General features: G+C 59.8%; 2 protein-coding genes across 2 annotated transcripts; both read left to right on the forward strand.

Annotated features, from left to right (window-relative positions):
* Positions 1-1,072: 1,072 nt before the first annotated feature.
* LOC131591089 (solute carrier family 22 member 6-A-like) lies at positions 1,073-6,961 on the forward strand. The gene is made up of 10 exons (XM_058861546.1): positions 1,073-1,838; positions 2,469-2,572; positions 2,676-2,830; positions 3,421-3,589; positions 3,681-3,804; positions 3,884-3,999; positions 4,892-5,106; positions 5,646-5,754; positions 5,860-6,063; positions 6,714-6,961. The coding sequence occupies exons 1-10, from the start codon at positions 1,212-1,214 to the stop codon at positions 6,793-6,795; spliced, it is 1,905 nt and encodes a 634-aa protein (XP_058717529.1). The 5' UTR covers positions 1,073-1,211; the 3' UTR covers positions 6,796-6,961.
* A 961-nt stretch (positions 6,962-7,922) lies between these two features.
* On the forward strand, positions 7,923-14,411 carry LOC131591090 (solute carrier family 22 member 6-B-like). The gene is made up of 10 exons (XM_058861547.1): positions 7,923-8,412; positions 8,869-8,969; positions 9,352-9,506; positions 10,032-10,200; positions 11,453-11,576; positions 11,915-12,030; positions 12,147-12,361; positions 12,567-12,675; positions 12,784-12,987; positions 14,085-14,411. The coding sequence occupies exons 1-10, from the start codon at positions 8,047-8,049 to the stop codon at positions 14,167-14,169; spliced, it is 1,644 nt and encodes a 547-aa protein (XP_058717530.1). The 5' UTR covers positions 7,923-8,046; the 3' UTR covers positions 14,170-14,411.
* Positions 14,412-15,419: the final 1,008 nt, after the last annotated feature.

The raw sequence follows: 15,419 nt of genomic DNA on the forward strand, positions 1-15,419 counted from the left end.
AGGGAGGGGTTGGGGACATTTTTGGTGGGGTTGGGGACACTGGGGACAGGGAGGGGAGGGGACATTGGACAGACTGGGGACATGGTGTGGGGACACTGGGGACATTGAGGGGTACGGTGGGGACATGGGTCAGGTTGGGGAAATCACAGAGGGGACATGGGACAGGTTGGGGACATTGAGGAGAATGGTGGGGACATCAGGCAGGGGTTGGGGACATCACAGAGGGGACCCTTGGGGACACGGAGTCACAGCTGGCCGGATGTCCCCATCCCTGGGGAGCTGCGCCGAGGTGGAGCAGGGACAGGGACACGCTGAGAGGGGATGGGGACATCAGGAGGGGTTGGGGACATGTGACGCAAGCGGTGACACGGTCCCCAGTGCTCACCACGTCCCCTGCCCATCTCTGGGTCCCCCTGACCCCACGTCCTGGTGGCCCCATCTCAGCGCTCCCAGGGGTGTCCAACCCCTGTCCCCTGTCCCCATGGCCCTGGGGGTGGCCGTGTCCCCCTGTCCCGGTGTCTCCATGTCCTGCTGTCCCCATGGGTGAAGATGTCCCCAAGCCCCAGTGTCCCTGTGTTTCATGGTGTCCCCTCAGCTGATGAAGTCCCAGTGGGTGTCCTGGGTGTCCCCAAGCCCCTGTGTCCACTGGTGTCCCTGTGGTTGATGAAGTCCCCATGGGTGGTGGTGTCCCCATAGTTGAAGTCCCCACAGGTCGTGGTGTCCCCATGGTTGGTGGTGTCCCCACGGTTGATGTCCCCATGGTTGATGGTGTCCCCATGAGTTGTGCCATCCCCATGGGTGACTCTGTCCCCCTGCACAGCGGTGTCCCCGTGCCCAGCAGTGTCCCTGTGCCCAGCAGTGTCCCCGTGCCCCTGGGTGTCCCCGTGCCCAGCAGTGTCCCCATGCCTGGAGGTGTCCCTGTGCCCAGCAGTGTCCCCGTGCCCAGCAGTGTCCCTGTGCCCAGCAGTGTCCCCGTGCCTGGAGGTGTCCCTGTGCCCAGCAGTGTCCCCGTGCCAGGAGGTGTCCCCGTGCCAGGAGGTGTCCCCGTGCCCAGCAGCGTCCCTGTGCCCAGCAGTGTCCCCGTGTCCGGCAGTGTCCCCGTGTCCAGCAGTGTCCCCGTGTCCGGCAGTGTCCCCGTGCCCAGCAGTGTCCCCGTGTCCGGCAGTGTCCCCGTGTCCGGCAGTGTCCCCGTGTCCGGCGGTGTCCCCGCGATGCCGTTCGGGGCGGTGCTGGCGCAGGTCGGGGGTCTGGGCCGGTTCCAGGTGCTGCAGACGGCGCTGCTGGCGGTGCCCATCCTGCTCATGGCCAGCCACAACCTGCTGCAGAACTTCACCGCCGCCGTCCCCCCGCACCGCTGCCGTGTCCCCGCTGTCCCCAGCGCCACCCCAGCACCGCCTGGAGCCACCCCGGCACCACCCGGAGCCACCCCGGCACCACCTGGAGCCACCCCGGCACCACCCGGAGCCACCCCCGATGCCACCTCAGCTGCCTCTCGTGACACCTTGAGAGGCTCCGACACCGTCCTGAGGTCTCCTGGTGGCACCTCGGGGTCACCTGCGGCCACCTCGAGGTCTCCCAATGGCATCCACGGCCCCGGGGCCACCCAGGTCACGCTCGATGGCAGCCCAGGGTCCCCCGATGGCACCTGGAGGTCCTCCAACGGCACCCTGGGGGCCACTGGTGCCACTCTGGGGTGGTCCAATGTCACCCTGGGGTCCTGCCAGCGCTACGTGGCATCGCCTCACACCAACGTCACTGGTGGTCCCCGGGCCACTGAGCCCTGCCGTGACGGGTGGGACTATGACCGCAGCATCTACGTGTCCACCATTGTCACCGAGGTGGGGATGGATGATGGATGATGGATGATGGATGGATGATGGATGATGGATGGATGGATGATGGATGGATGGATGGATGATGGATGGATGATGGATGGATGGATGATGGATGGATGGATGATGGATGGATGATGGATGATGGATGGATGATGGATGATGGATGATGGATGATGGATGGATGGATGGATGATGGATGGATGATGGATGATGGATGGATGATGGATGGATGATGGATGATGGATGATGGATGGATGATGGATGGATGGATGGATGATGGATGGATGGATGGATGGATGGATGGATGGATGGATGGATGGATGGATGGATGATGGATGATGGATGGATGGATGGATGGATGATGGATGGATGATGGATGGATGGATGGATGGATGGATGATGGATGATGGATGGATGGATGGATGGATGATGGATGGATGATGGATGATGGATGGATGGATGGATGGATGGATGGATGATGGATGATGGATGGATGATGGATGATGGATGATGGATGGATGGATGATGGATGATGGATGGATGGATGATGGATGGATGGATGGATGGATGGATGGATGGATGGAGAGGAACAAAGAGGGACTGACACTGACAGATGTCCTCCTGTTCCGGCAGTGGGACCTGGTCTGTGGCTACCGGCAGCTGCGTCAGATGGCCCAGTCCATCTACATGGCCGGGGTCCTGGTGGGTGCCCTGGTCCTGGGGGGCCTCTCAGACAGGTAAAGACAGCAATGACCCCCCCTTGTGCCTCAGTTTCCCTGTGGGGCTCATCCCTGGTGGCTCCCAGTTGCTCCCAGTATGTCCCAGTGGCTCCTGTTGCAGGTTTGGGCGCAAGGCCATGTTGATGTGGTCCTACCTGCAGCTGGGGGTGATGGGGACCTGCACGGCCTTCGCCCCCAACTACGCCTCCTACTGCGTCTTCCGCTTCGCCGGCGGCATGGCGCTGTCCGGCTTCGGCCTCAGCATCGCCTGCCTGGGTGAGGGGACACCGGGACAGCCCAGAGATCAGGGGTGGGGACATGGCCATGGCCACGGAGGGGGACAACGCAATGGCCATGGGTGGGGACAACCCAATGGTCATGGGTGGGGACATCTCCATGGCAATGGGTGGGGACAACCCAATGGTCATGGGTGGAGACATCTCCATGGTCATGGGTGGGGACAACCCAACGGTCAAGGATGGGGACAACCCAACGGTCAAGGATGGGGACATCTCCATGGTCATGGGTGGGGACAACCCAACGGTCAAGGATGGGGACATCCCAATGGTCATGGACGGGGACATCTCCATGGTCATTGATGGGGACAACCCAACGGTCAAGGATGGGGATATCTCCATGGTCATGGGTGGGGACAACCCAATGGTCATGGGTGGGGACATCTCCATGGTCATGGGTGGGAACCTCCCAGTCTTCTGAGGTCATCACATCAAGGACATCACTGTGGCCATGGTGGGGTCACATGGTGTGGACACGTCTGACCACGCAGGGGTGGCCACATGGACCATGAGGGTCCCGGTGCTGTGGGGACCCCCGAGTGAGCCGTGTCCCCCCCATGTCCCTGGCAGTGGTGGAGTGGATCCCCACGCCGTACCGCGCCATCACCGTGGCCATCACCGGCTTCGCCTACACCCTGGGCCAGATCATCCTGGCTGGGGTGGCCTACGCTGTCCCCCACTGGCGCTGGCTCCAGCTCTCCGTGTCCCTGCCCTTCTTCGTCTTCCTCCTCTACTCCTGGTAGGACATTGGGCCCCTCAGGGAGGCCGCAGGGACGCGTGGGGACACGGGGGGTGCTGGCTGTGCCTCAGTTTCCCCTCACTGGCTGCAGGTGGTTGGCGGAGTCGGCGCGGTGGTTGGTGCTCTCGGGCAAGGCCGACCGGGCAGTGAAGGTCCTGCAGCGCGTGGCCACCTTCAACAACCGGAAGGAGGAGGGGGAGAAGATCACGGTCGAGGTCTGGTGGTCCCATGGGTGGGGGTGGGGGGTGGTGGTGGTTTCCAGCCCCCCCAACCTCTCCTGTTCTCCCCTCCCAGATGTTGAAGTCCAACATGAAGGAGGAGCTGGCGGCTCTGAAATCCTCCTACACCGTCTCTGACCTGGTCCGGACCCCCGTGATCCGTCACATCTTCTTCTGCCTCTCCATCGTCTGGTGGGGCTGGGGGCGAGGAGGGATGGATGGATGGATGATGGATGGATGGATGATGGATGGATGGATGGATGGATGGATGGATGATGGATGGATGATGGATGGATGGATGATGGATGATGGATGATGGATGGATGGATGATGGATGGATGATGGATGGATGGATGGATGGATGGATGGATGGATGGATGGATGATGGATGGATGATGGATGGATGGATGATGGATGATGGATGATGGATGGATGGATGATGGATGATGGATGATGGATGGATGGATGGATGATGGATGATGGATGGATGGATGGATGATTGATGATGGATGATGGATGATGGATGGATGATGGATGATGGATGATGGATGATGGATGGATGATCGATGATGGATGATGGATGATGGATGATGGATGATGGATGATGGATGATGGATGGATGGATGGATGATGGATGATGGATGGATGATGGATGGATGATGGATGGATGATGGATGGATGATGGATGATGGATGATGGATGGATGGATGATGGATGATGGATGGATGATGGATGGATGGATGGATGGATGGATGGATGATGGATGGATGGATGGATGGATGGATGGATGGAGGATGGATGGATGGATGGATGATGGATGGATGGATGGATGATGGATGATGGATGATGGATGATGGATGGATGATGGATGATGGATGGATGATGGATGATGGAGGATGGAGGATGGATGGATGGATGATCAGACTCACAGATGGATGGATGGAAGGATGGACACCTGGACACCCAACCAGTGACCCCACCCATCCAACCACCTCCCAACCCTCTCCTCCCCCACCTGCCACCCCTGTCCTGTCACCAGAAGGTGGTGTCACCCCAAGGTCCCCTGTCTCCCACCTCTCTCCAGGTTTTCCATCAGTTTCTCCTACTACGGCTTGGCCATGGACCTGCAGAACTTTGGGGTCAGCATTTACCTCATCCAGGTGATTTTTGGCGCCGTTGACTTCCCAGCCAAGGTGGTGGTGACCGTGTCCCTGAGCTACGTTGGTCGGCGGCTCTCGCTTGTGGTGGCCTTGTTTTTGGCAGGTCTGGTCATCGTAGCCAACATCTTTGTGCCCACAGGTGGGTGTGGAAGGGGGGTCTCCATCACTCTGGCCACCAGTGTCCCCTGCTTGTCATGTGACTTCCTCCATGTTTCCAGTCCAACCACTGACGTCCCCATCCCCACATCGTCCCTCCCTGCCTCATCCCCACCTGCCCGAGGTGTCCCCACCCAGTGGCCAAGCCCTGGTGTCCCCATGTCCCCACCTGGTGGCCAAGCCCTGGTGTCCCCATATCCCCCCACCATGGCCAAGCCCTGGTGTCCCCATATCCCCCCACCATGGCCAAGCCCTGGTGTCCCCGTGTCCCCACCCGGTGGCCAAGCCCTGGTGTCCCTGTGTCCCCAGCTGGTGGCCAATCCCTGGTGTCCCTGTGTCCCCAGCTGGTGGCCAAGCCCTGGTGTCCCCGTGTCCCCACCTGCTGGCCAAGCCCTGGTGTCCCTGTGTCCCCCACCCAGTGGCCAAGCCCTGGTGTCCCCGTGTCCCCACCATGGCCAAGTCCTGGTGTCCCCATGTCCCCACCCCTGGTGGCCAATCCCTGGTGTCCCCGTGTCCCCGCAGAGCTGCAGACGGTGCGCACGGCGCTGGCCGTCATCGGCAAGGGCTGCCTGTCCGCCTCCTTCAACTGCGTCTTCCTCTACACCACCGAGCTCTACCCCACCCCCATCAGGTACCTCCCCGGCCCCACGTCCCCTGGGTGGGACAGGTCCCTGCCACCCCTCCCCGGACACCCCCTGGGTGCTCTGAGCCCCCCGTGACCCTCCCGGCGCCGCAGGCAGACGGGGCTGGGCTTCGGCAGCACCATGGCGCGCGTGGGCGGCATCGTGGCGCCGCTGGTGAAGATGATGGACGAGTACTACCCCTTCCTGCCCCCTGCCGTCTACGGGGTGGCCCCGGTGGTGGCGGCCGTGGCGGCCGCGTTCCTGCCCGAGACCCTCAACACGCCGCTGCCCGACACCATCGAGGAGGTGGAGAACAGGTGGGTGGGTGGCAGGGAGGGACGCAGGGTGGGTGGATGATGGATGATGGATGATGGATGATGGATGGATGATGGATGGATGATGGATGGATGATGGATGATGGATGGATGGATGATGGATGATGGATGATGGATGGATGATGGATGGATGGATGGATGATGGATGGATGGATGATGGATGATGGATGGATGGATGATGGATGATGGATGGATGATGGATGGATGGATGATGGATGGATGATGGATGGGTTGTGGACGAGGGTTGGATGGACAATGGATGAATGATGGACAATGATTGGCAATGGATGGAGGATGGATGGACAATGGATGGATGATGGACAATGATGGACAGTGGATGGATGGTGGACAATGATGGACAATGGATGGATGATGGACAATGATGGACAATGATGAATGATGGACAATGATGGACAATGATGAAAGATGGACAATGATGGACAGCCCCAGCCATGAAGAGGTTCAGGGTCAAGGCACCCCTGGCTGCATTGAGGGACAGATGGATGGGGGATGTTGGCAGAAGAACGAGCTCTGTGATTGGCCTAATGCTTGGCCTGGACCCCTCCCCCTGTGCAATGACCTCCTCCTCCTCCATCTCCTCCTCCTCCTCCTCCTCCTCTTCCTCCCTCCAGGACCAAGCAGAAGCCAGCAGGTGACCCCAAGGAGAAGATCGCGCTCCAGCCCCAGGACGGGTCCCCGCTGAAGGAGGCCTGAGGGACCCTGGGGGTGGACGCAGCCCCAGCCCCGGCCAGGCCGGCACCACCCCAGGTGGGGGTGGTGGGAGACCTCGGTGGTGACCGGTGACCTCCCGTTGTTGCGGGGACACCCGGCCAGGAATAAAACAGCTCTGGTGGGGACACGTCTCGGGGTCTTATCTGTGCCCCCCCAGGTCACCCCCAACAGCCACGTCTGAGGTCACCTCCCAGGGGACAATGCCCAAAAATTGTGTCCCTGAGGTGACTTCCAATAAGGGCACAACCAAGAACCCTTTTTTGGGGGTCGTCTCCACAGGAGGACACCCCAGAACCTTGTCCATCAATAAGGTGGCACCCAAGACCCCCATTGTTGATGGGACCTTGTCCAATAGGACGATGCCTGAGGACTGTGTCCCCGAAGCCACCTCAGCTAAGGTGGCACCAAGAGCACCACATTGGATGTCACCTCCAAGACAACCCTCAGTAACCCCAAACCGACTCCTCTCCTGGTAGAGGCATCCCCCAAATCCCAGAGAAGGTGGGGAAGCACCAGGATCTCCTGAATCTCACCGGGCCCTGTCCCGGCGCCGCCGCGATGCCCCTTCCCCGATTTCCGTCCCCCGAAGCCACCCCGGCCCTTGCTCCCGTTTCTGATGTGTTCCTTGGCCCCATCAATCTCCCCGTCAAAAATTAACCCCCGGCGGGGAAATGTGCTGACCCAGGCAGGGCCACCTCTGTCAGCACCTTTCGGTCGCCTTTTGACCACTGAAATCACTAAAATTTAACCCAAAGGCGCCACCGAAGGCCAGACATTGGCCCAGGCCTGGAGACCTCCTCTCTCTGCCGTTCCCACCCTTGTCCACCCAACCTCCTGGATGACCCCTCTCCAAAACCTGACTTTTCCCCTCAAAAAAGCAACGCTGTGAAATAATAATTAAAAGAAATCAGGTATTCCTTTTCTCCTTGACCCAAATGGCTCCAGTTCTGCCCCACTTTGGGGGACTTTTGTCCCTAAAACACCTTTTTTTTTTACCCCCCGGACACCTTTTTCTGCACTTTTGCCTTCTCCTGCTGGAAAACCACCAAAAACCCCCCGGAGATGTCAAACATTAACCCAACCCACCGATGGCTGGGTTATATAGGAGACCACCCCTGGGTGCTGCAGGAGGGAAGGCACCGCGTGGGACCGGGCGGCGTTTTTGGGCTGAAACCCCTGAAATCCGGGGCTCTGCATGGCTGTGGGGCGTTCCCAGGCCCCGGCGGTGGCAAGATGGCTTTCGCCAGCCTCCTGGAGCACGTGGGGGGCATGGGGCGCTTCCAGGTGTTCTCGGTGCTGCTCCTGTCCCTGCCCGTGCTGATGATGGCCAGCCACAACCTCCTGCAGAACTTCACCGCTGCCACCAGCGACCACCGGTGCCGCCTGCGCCCGGAGGCCAACGCCAGCGGCCTCGACCCCGAGGCCCTGCTGAGGGTCTGGGTGCCCCGCGGGGAGCGGTGCCGGCGCTTCGTGACACCCCAGTGGTGGCTTTTGGAGGCCAACGGTTCGGCGCCCAACGGCTCTCGGCCGGAGACGGAGCCGTGCGGCGATGGTTGGACCTACGACCGCAGCGTCTTCACCAGCACCATCATCACTGAGGTGGGACGGTGAGGGGAGGGGTTTGGGGGGGTCTGGTGGGATTTTCACCCAATTCCATGGGTGGGTCCCACCTAGAGGCACCAACGAAGGGTCTGCTGCCAACACAACACTGACCTCTCCGAGCTGGAGCAACTTCTCCGCTCAACCTCTGGTGGAGATGGTCAGGAAGCCCCAGGAGGGGAAGGAAGGGATGGAGAATTGGTGGCCATCAACAAGGGGGTCACAAGGGGGTCACAAGGGGGTCACAAGGGGGTCACAAGGGGTCACAAGGGGGTCACAGGATCCTTGCATGGACCTTCCAGCCATGGTGATGATGGGAAGGGTGGCCAAGCATTCAGTGTCACCTTTCCATTGGCCACTCATTGACCTTACCGGCCACCACGGGTGGTTTTGGGGTTCGGGAGGCCAGAGGGGACCCTGATCTCTGTCCCACCCCGTGTCCTCGTCCCTCGGCAGTGGGACCTGGTGTGCAGCTCCCGGGGGCTCAGGCAGCTGGCGCAGTCGCTCTACATGGCCGGAGTCCTGGTGGGCGGCATCTTCGGGGGGCTCTCGGACAGGTGAGGGGTGGCAGGTGGGGTGGCACCACGGGGGTCATCTCACCCTCTCTGCCTCTTCTTCATTCCCTACTCCTCTTCCTCCTCCTCCTCACCCTCTTTTTCCTCCTCATCCCCTTTTTCTCCTCACCCCCTCTCCCTCTTCCTCACTTTCCTCACTCCTTTTTCCTCTTCTTCACCACCTCTTTCTTCCCCTGCCTCCTTCTTCATCTTTCTTGTGTCTACTCCTCCTCCTCTCCACTTTCTCCTCCACTTCTCTTCCTCCACCAGCACCTCCTCCTCCTCCTCCTCCTCCTCCTCCTCCTCCTCTTCCTCCTCTTCTCCTCTGCTCCCATCTCTTCCCCCTCACCCCCTGCTGATCCTCCTCCTCCTCCTCCCCGTCCAGGTTTGGCCGCCGCTTGGTGCTCACCTGGTGCTACCTGCAGATGGCCGCCATGGGCACCTGCTCGTCCTTCGCGCCCACCTTCACCATCTACTGCCTGTTCCGCTTCCTGACGGGCATGGCCTTCTCGGGCATCGTCCTCAACAGCGTCTCCCTCTGTACGTGACCCCCCCGGCCCGGTTCCTGCCCTGGGCACCCGCCTGGGTGGGCTCCGTGTCCCCCCTGAACCTGTGGGAACCATCCCAGTGGTGTCCATGTCCTCCAGGCATCATCCTGGTGTCCTCCATGTCCCCATGGCACCGTCCTGGTGTCCTCCATGTCCCCATGGCACCATCCTGGTGGTCTCCATGTCCCCATGGCACCATCCTGGTGTCCTCCATGTCCCCATGGCACCGTCCTGGTGTCCTCCATGTCCCCATGGCACCATCCTGGTGTCCTCCATGTCCCCATGGCACCATCCCAGTGGTCTCCATGTCCCCATGGCACCATCCTGGTGTCCTCCATGTCCCCATGGCACCTGTGGGTCCTCCCAGAACCCCTGGGCACCATCCCGGTGGTGTCCATGTCCCCTGGGCACCATCCCGGTGGTGTCCATGTCCCCTGGGCACCATCCCGGTGGTGTCCCCGTCCCCTGGGGTACCGGTGGGCACTCCCGGGTGGTCCCCACGTGCCGTGTCCCGCAGCGCTGGAGTGGATGCCGACACACATGCGGGCGCTGGTGGGCACCTTCATGGGGTACTGCTACACCGCCGGGCAGTTCCTGCTGGCCGGCGTCGCCTTCGCCATCCCCGACTGGCGCCAGCTGCAGCTCGCGGTGTCCCTGCCCTTCTTCGGCTTCTTCCTCTACTCCTGGTGAGGAGGAGGAAGGGCGAGGGGTGGATGGATGATGGATGGATGATGGATGATGGATGGTGGATGGATGATGGATGATGGATGATGGATGGATGGATGGATGGATGGATGATGGATGGATGGATGGATGATGGATGATGGATGATGGATGGATGATGGATGGATGATGGATGATGGATGGATGGATGATGGATGGATGGATGATGGATGGATGGATGATGGATGGATGATGGATGATGGATGATGGATGATGGATGGATGGATGATGGATGGATGGATGATGGATGGATGGATGGATGATGGATGGATGGATGGATGATGGATGGATGGATGGATGGATGGATGGATGGATGGATGGATGGATGATGGATGATGGATGGATGGATGGATGATGGATGGATGATGGATGGATGGATGATGGATGATGGATGATGGATGATGGATGGATGGATGGATGGATGGATGATGGATGGATGATGGATGATGGATGATGGATGGATGGATGATGGATGGATGGATGATGGATGGATGGATGGATGGATGGATGGATGGATGGATGATGGATGGATGGATGGATGGATGGATGGATGATGGATGATGGATGATGGATGATGGATGATGGATGATGGATGATGGATGGATGGATGGATGGATGGATGATGGATGATGGATGATGGATGATGGATGGATGGATGGATGATGGATGGATGGATGATGGATGGATGGATGGATGATGGATGGATGATGGATGGATGATGGATGGATGATGGATGATGGATGATGGATGATGGATGGATGGATGATGGATGATGGATGATGGATGATGGATGGATGGATGGATGATGGATGATGGATGATGGATGATGGATGGATGGATGGATGATGGATGGATGGATGATGGATGGATGGATGGATGATGGATGGATGATGGATGGATGATGGATGGATGATGGATGATGGATGATGGATGATGGATGGATGGATGATGGATGATGGATGATGGATGATGGATGGATGGATGGATGATGGATGATGGATGATGGATGATGGATGGATGATGGATGGATGGAACAGTGGGGGGTGCATGGACAGGTGGACAGAGGGAAAGGTCGGAGCAGAGCTGGACAAAGAGAACGTGCAGGAACAGCTGGGTGGACAGTGGGGGCATGGAGAGATGACCACAGGGGTGGGGGTTGGATGGAGGTGGGACAGTGACAATGCTTGAGCTCCTGCGCCGTCCCCTCCTGCCCAGGTGGCTGACGGAGTCAGCGCGGTGGCTTGTCATGGTGGGGAGGTCCCACCAGGCCCTGCGGGAGCTCCAGAAGGTGGCCAGGATCAACGGGAAGAAGGAGGAAGGGGACAAGCTCGACATAGAAGTAAAGGGTCCCTTCTGGGTCCCCCAGGGTGTCCCTGGGGCGTTTCATAGGGGTCCCTTAAGTACCCACCCCATGGACAACTGTCCATCCATGGTCATCCATCATCCCTTATGCATGCTGTCCATCCATCCATTCATCATCATCATCTCAGTGACGTCCATCATCTCCATCTCCTCCATTTCCACCCATCCCATCCATCCCTTCCACCCATCCATGAATCCACCATCTCCATCCCACCATGATCCTCCTTCCTCTCCCCCATCCTGCCCAGACCTGCTCAGGTTCAAGAGGGTCCCCCGTGCCCCACCCCCATCCCAGAGCCCCCCCTGTCCCTCCAGACCCTGAGGTCCCACATGGAGAAGGAGATGACGTCATCAGGGACACGTCACACCGTGGTTGACCTGGTCCGGACGCCGGTTGTGCGCCGCATCTCCTTCTGCCTCTGCTTCGTGTGGTACGGCCGGCGGTGGAGGACACCAGTGGGTGGTTGTCCATCCCCCTCCCGGTCCCTGACCCCCCCATTGTCACCCCACACCTCCCCACATTTTCACCCCCGCCACCATGGCCCAGGTTCTCCACCAGCTTCGCCTACTACGGGCTGGCCATGGACCTGCAGAACTTTGAGTTCAACATCTACGTGATCCAGCTGATCTTCGGCGCCGTGGACATCCCGGCCAAGCTGCTGTCCATCCTCACCATCACCTACGTGGGGCGGCGCTTCACCCAGGCCGCCGCCCTCGTCCTGGCCGGCTTGGCCATCCTGGCCAACGTCTTGGTGCCACGAGGTGAGGCCAGGGGTGGTGGCAGTGGTGTCCCCTCATCTCCAGCCTCCCTGGGAGGGCCCAGATGAGCTCAACCCATTGATGGGACCCCCAGATTGGGTGATTTTAGCTTTTTGGGGGGGATTTACCCCAAATCCTGGTGTTTGGGGTTTTCCCAGCCCAGGTAGGGACACTGAGGTGACGCCCAGGTGTCCCATTGTCCCCACAGACCTTCAGACACTCCGGACAGCCCTGGCCGTCTTTGGGAAAGGTTGTTTGGCCGCGTCCTTCAACTGCGTCTTCCTCTACACCGGCGAGCTCTACCCCACGGTGATCCGGTAAGGAGGGGGCGTGGCCGGGGTGGCCATGCCAGGGTGGTCCCTCAGGTACCCTCAGGTGCCCTCAGGTGCCCTCAGGTGCCCTCAGGAGCTCTGGGTGTCCCACAGGCAGACGGGCATGGGCTTGGCCAACACCATGTCACGGCTGGGCAGCATCATCGCCCCCCTGGTGAAGATGGTGGGCGAGGTCTTCCCGGCGCTGCCCTTCATCATCTACGGCGCCGCGCCCGTGGTGTCGGGGCTGGTGGCCGTGTTTCTGCCCGAGACACGGAACCTGGCCCTGCCCGAGACCGTGGAGGAGGTGGAGAGAAGGTGGGGTTGGAGAGGATGAGGGATGAGGGAATGGACGGATGGTGGGAAGGGATGGAGGATGAGGAGGGACAGAGGAAGAGAAGGGTTGGATGCACGTGGGGGTGGAGAGGTGGATGTTGGTTGGGATGGATGGGATAGAGGGATGGATGGATGATGGATGGATGATGGATGGATGGATGATGGATGGATGGATTATGGATGATGGATGATGGATGGATGGATGATGGATGATGGATGATGGATGGATGGATGGATGGATGGATGGATGGATGGATGGATGGATGATGGATGATGGATGGATGATGGATGATGGATGATGGATGATGGATGATGGATGATGGATGGATGATGGATGATGGATGGATGGATGGATGGATGGATGATGGATGGATGATGGATGGATGATGGATGGATGATGGATGGATGGATGATGGATGATGGATGGATGATGGATGATGGATGGATGGATGATGGATGGATGGATGGATGGATGATGGATGGATGGATGGATGATGGATGATGGATGATGGATGATGGATGGATGGATGATGGATGGATGATGGATGGATGATGGATGGATGGATGGATGGATGGATGGATGGATGGATGGATGATGGATGGATGGATGGATGGATGGATGGATGGATGGATGATGGATGGATGGATGATGGATGATGGATGGATGATGGATGGATGGATGATGGATGGATGGATGGATGGATGGATGGATGGATGGATGGATGATGGATGGATGGATGGATGATGGATGGATGGATGGATGATGGATGATGGATGGATGATGGATGGATGGATGATGGATGGATGGATGGATGATGGATGGATGGATGGATGGATGGATGATGGATGGATGGATGGATGATGGATGGATGGATGGATGATGGATGATGGATGATGGATGATGGATGATGGATGGATGATGGATGATGGATGGATGGATGATGGATGGATGGATGATGGATGATGGATGGGATGGGACGGGACAGGATGGGATGGGATGGGATGGGACGGGATGGACCAACACCACGAAAACCCCCCTGTTCCCTTCAAACCCCCACCCATCCCTCCCTCCCCACCAGGACACAATCCCAGAAGGACGAAGCCCAACATCTCCAGGTCCTGCTCCAGCCCACCCAGCCCAGCAACTCCACAGGGCCCCGTTAGTGCCACCCCCCACCAGGGGACCCCCAGAATCCTCAGCCCTCGATGCTCCCGCCGGATGAAGGAGCAGGATTTGGGGATTTGGGGGGTGGAGGGGGTTCAAACCCCCCCGAAGAGCAGAGGGACAACAGTGACCACAAGGACCCGGCTCCCCCCTCCCTGCAGAGTTGGGGGGGGACGCTGGGGCCCCCCGAAATCGCCGCATGGAGAAGGGTTCAACCGTGCTGGAATAAAAAACAATAAAAGCAAAACTCGTGTGAAACGCGGCCGGTGGGGGCGGGGGTGGGGGCGGGGGTTGTTTTCCCACGGCCGCGGGGGGTCCTGCGCAGCCGGACCTGTCCCGCCCCGAAGGAAAACACGAAGCCAGCGGGACACTGCGGCCTCGGCACCGCGGGACCCCCGCCCGGCCCTGCCCCCCTCGGCCGGAGCTGCCGGGGACGGACAATCTCAGGAGAGAGTGCGGGAAGGATCTGGGGTCCCGAGGATGGGGGATCCCAAAGAATTCCCCCCATGTCTGAGTGCCCAGGGATCCCAAGGACCTGCAAACCCTGTTCCTGAACATCCCAAAGTCCCAGGATCTCAAGGATTCCGGTGCTTGGATGTCCAGGGATCCCAGGGGCCCAAGGCCACAGGCTCCAGGGTGCCCAGACATCCCAAGAGCTCAGGGATCCTGAGGATCCCAAAGACCCAGGGATCCCGAGGATCCCAAAGACCCAGGGATCCCGAGGACCAAGGACTCCGCTGCTGGAATGTCCAGGGATCCAAGATCCCAGGGATCCAGACCCCCAGGCATCCCAAGGATCCCAACACTCTGAGGATGCAAGGCTGCCACGAGATGTCCCAGAAGTGCCAAGGATCCACAGATCCCGAGGATCCACATGTCTGGACACGCAGCCCACGCCGTTCCCTCCTGTCCCCTGACCCGGCCGGTGCCATTCCGGGTGTCCGGCTCCCCCCGTCACCGCCCACGCTCCGCTGCTCCCGCCGCCCTCCTGCCCGGGGTCCAAGGGGCTCCCGGGGATGCGGTTCAGGGCCCCCAGGACTTTGCCTCATCAATGATCCACCCTGGAGGGGCAGAACGGGCTGGAGGGGCCGGGGGTCCCCATCTGCCGGGGTCTGGGGGCTTCCAGGGTGAGGAAGAGGATGGATTTGGTGGGATGGAGGGGCAGCCGTCGGGTGTCTCCGGGTGGGCCCGGCGTGGTCGGCACCGGCGTTTCCGCCCCGAGAGCGTCTCCACCGACCCATGGCCGGAT

This window comes from Poecile atricapillus, chromosome 37 (assembly GCF_030490865.1).
Source record: "Poecile atricapillus isolate bPoeAtr1 chromosome 37, bPoeAtr1.hap1, whole genome shotgun sequence".
Lineage (NCBI taxonomy): Eukaryota > Metazoa > Chordata > Aves > Passeriformes > Paridae > Poecile > Poecile atricapillus.

Coding starts and splice junctions, on each gene's coding strand:
- LOC131591089 (XM_058861546.1), top strand. CDS start 1,212: ATGCCGTTCGGGGCGGTGCTGGCGCAGGTCGGGGGTCTGGGCCGGTTC. Junction 1,839..2,468: donor TGTCCACCATTGTCACCGAG/GTGGGGATGGAT, acceptor CTGTTCCGGCAG/TGGGACCTGGTCTGTGGCTA. Junction 4,000..4,891: donor TTCTGCCTCTCCATCGTCTG/GTGGGGCTGGGG, acceptor ACCTCTCTCCAG/GTTTTCCATCAGTTTCTCCT.
- LOC131591090 (XM_058861547.1), top strand. CDS start 8,047: ATGGCTTTCGCCAGCCTCCTGGAGCACGTGGGGGGCATGGGGCGCTTC. Junction 9,507..10,031: donor CCTCAACAGCGTCTCCCTCT/GTACGTGACCCC, acceptor CGTGTCCCGCAG/CGCTGGAGTGGATGCCGACA. Junction 12,988..14,084: donor GTGGAGGAGGTGGAGAGAAG/GTGGGGTTGGAG, acceptor CCTCCCCACCAG/GACACAATCCCAGAAGGACG.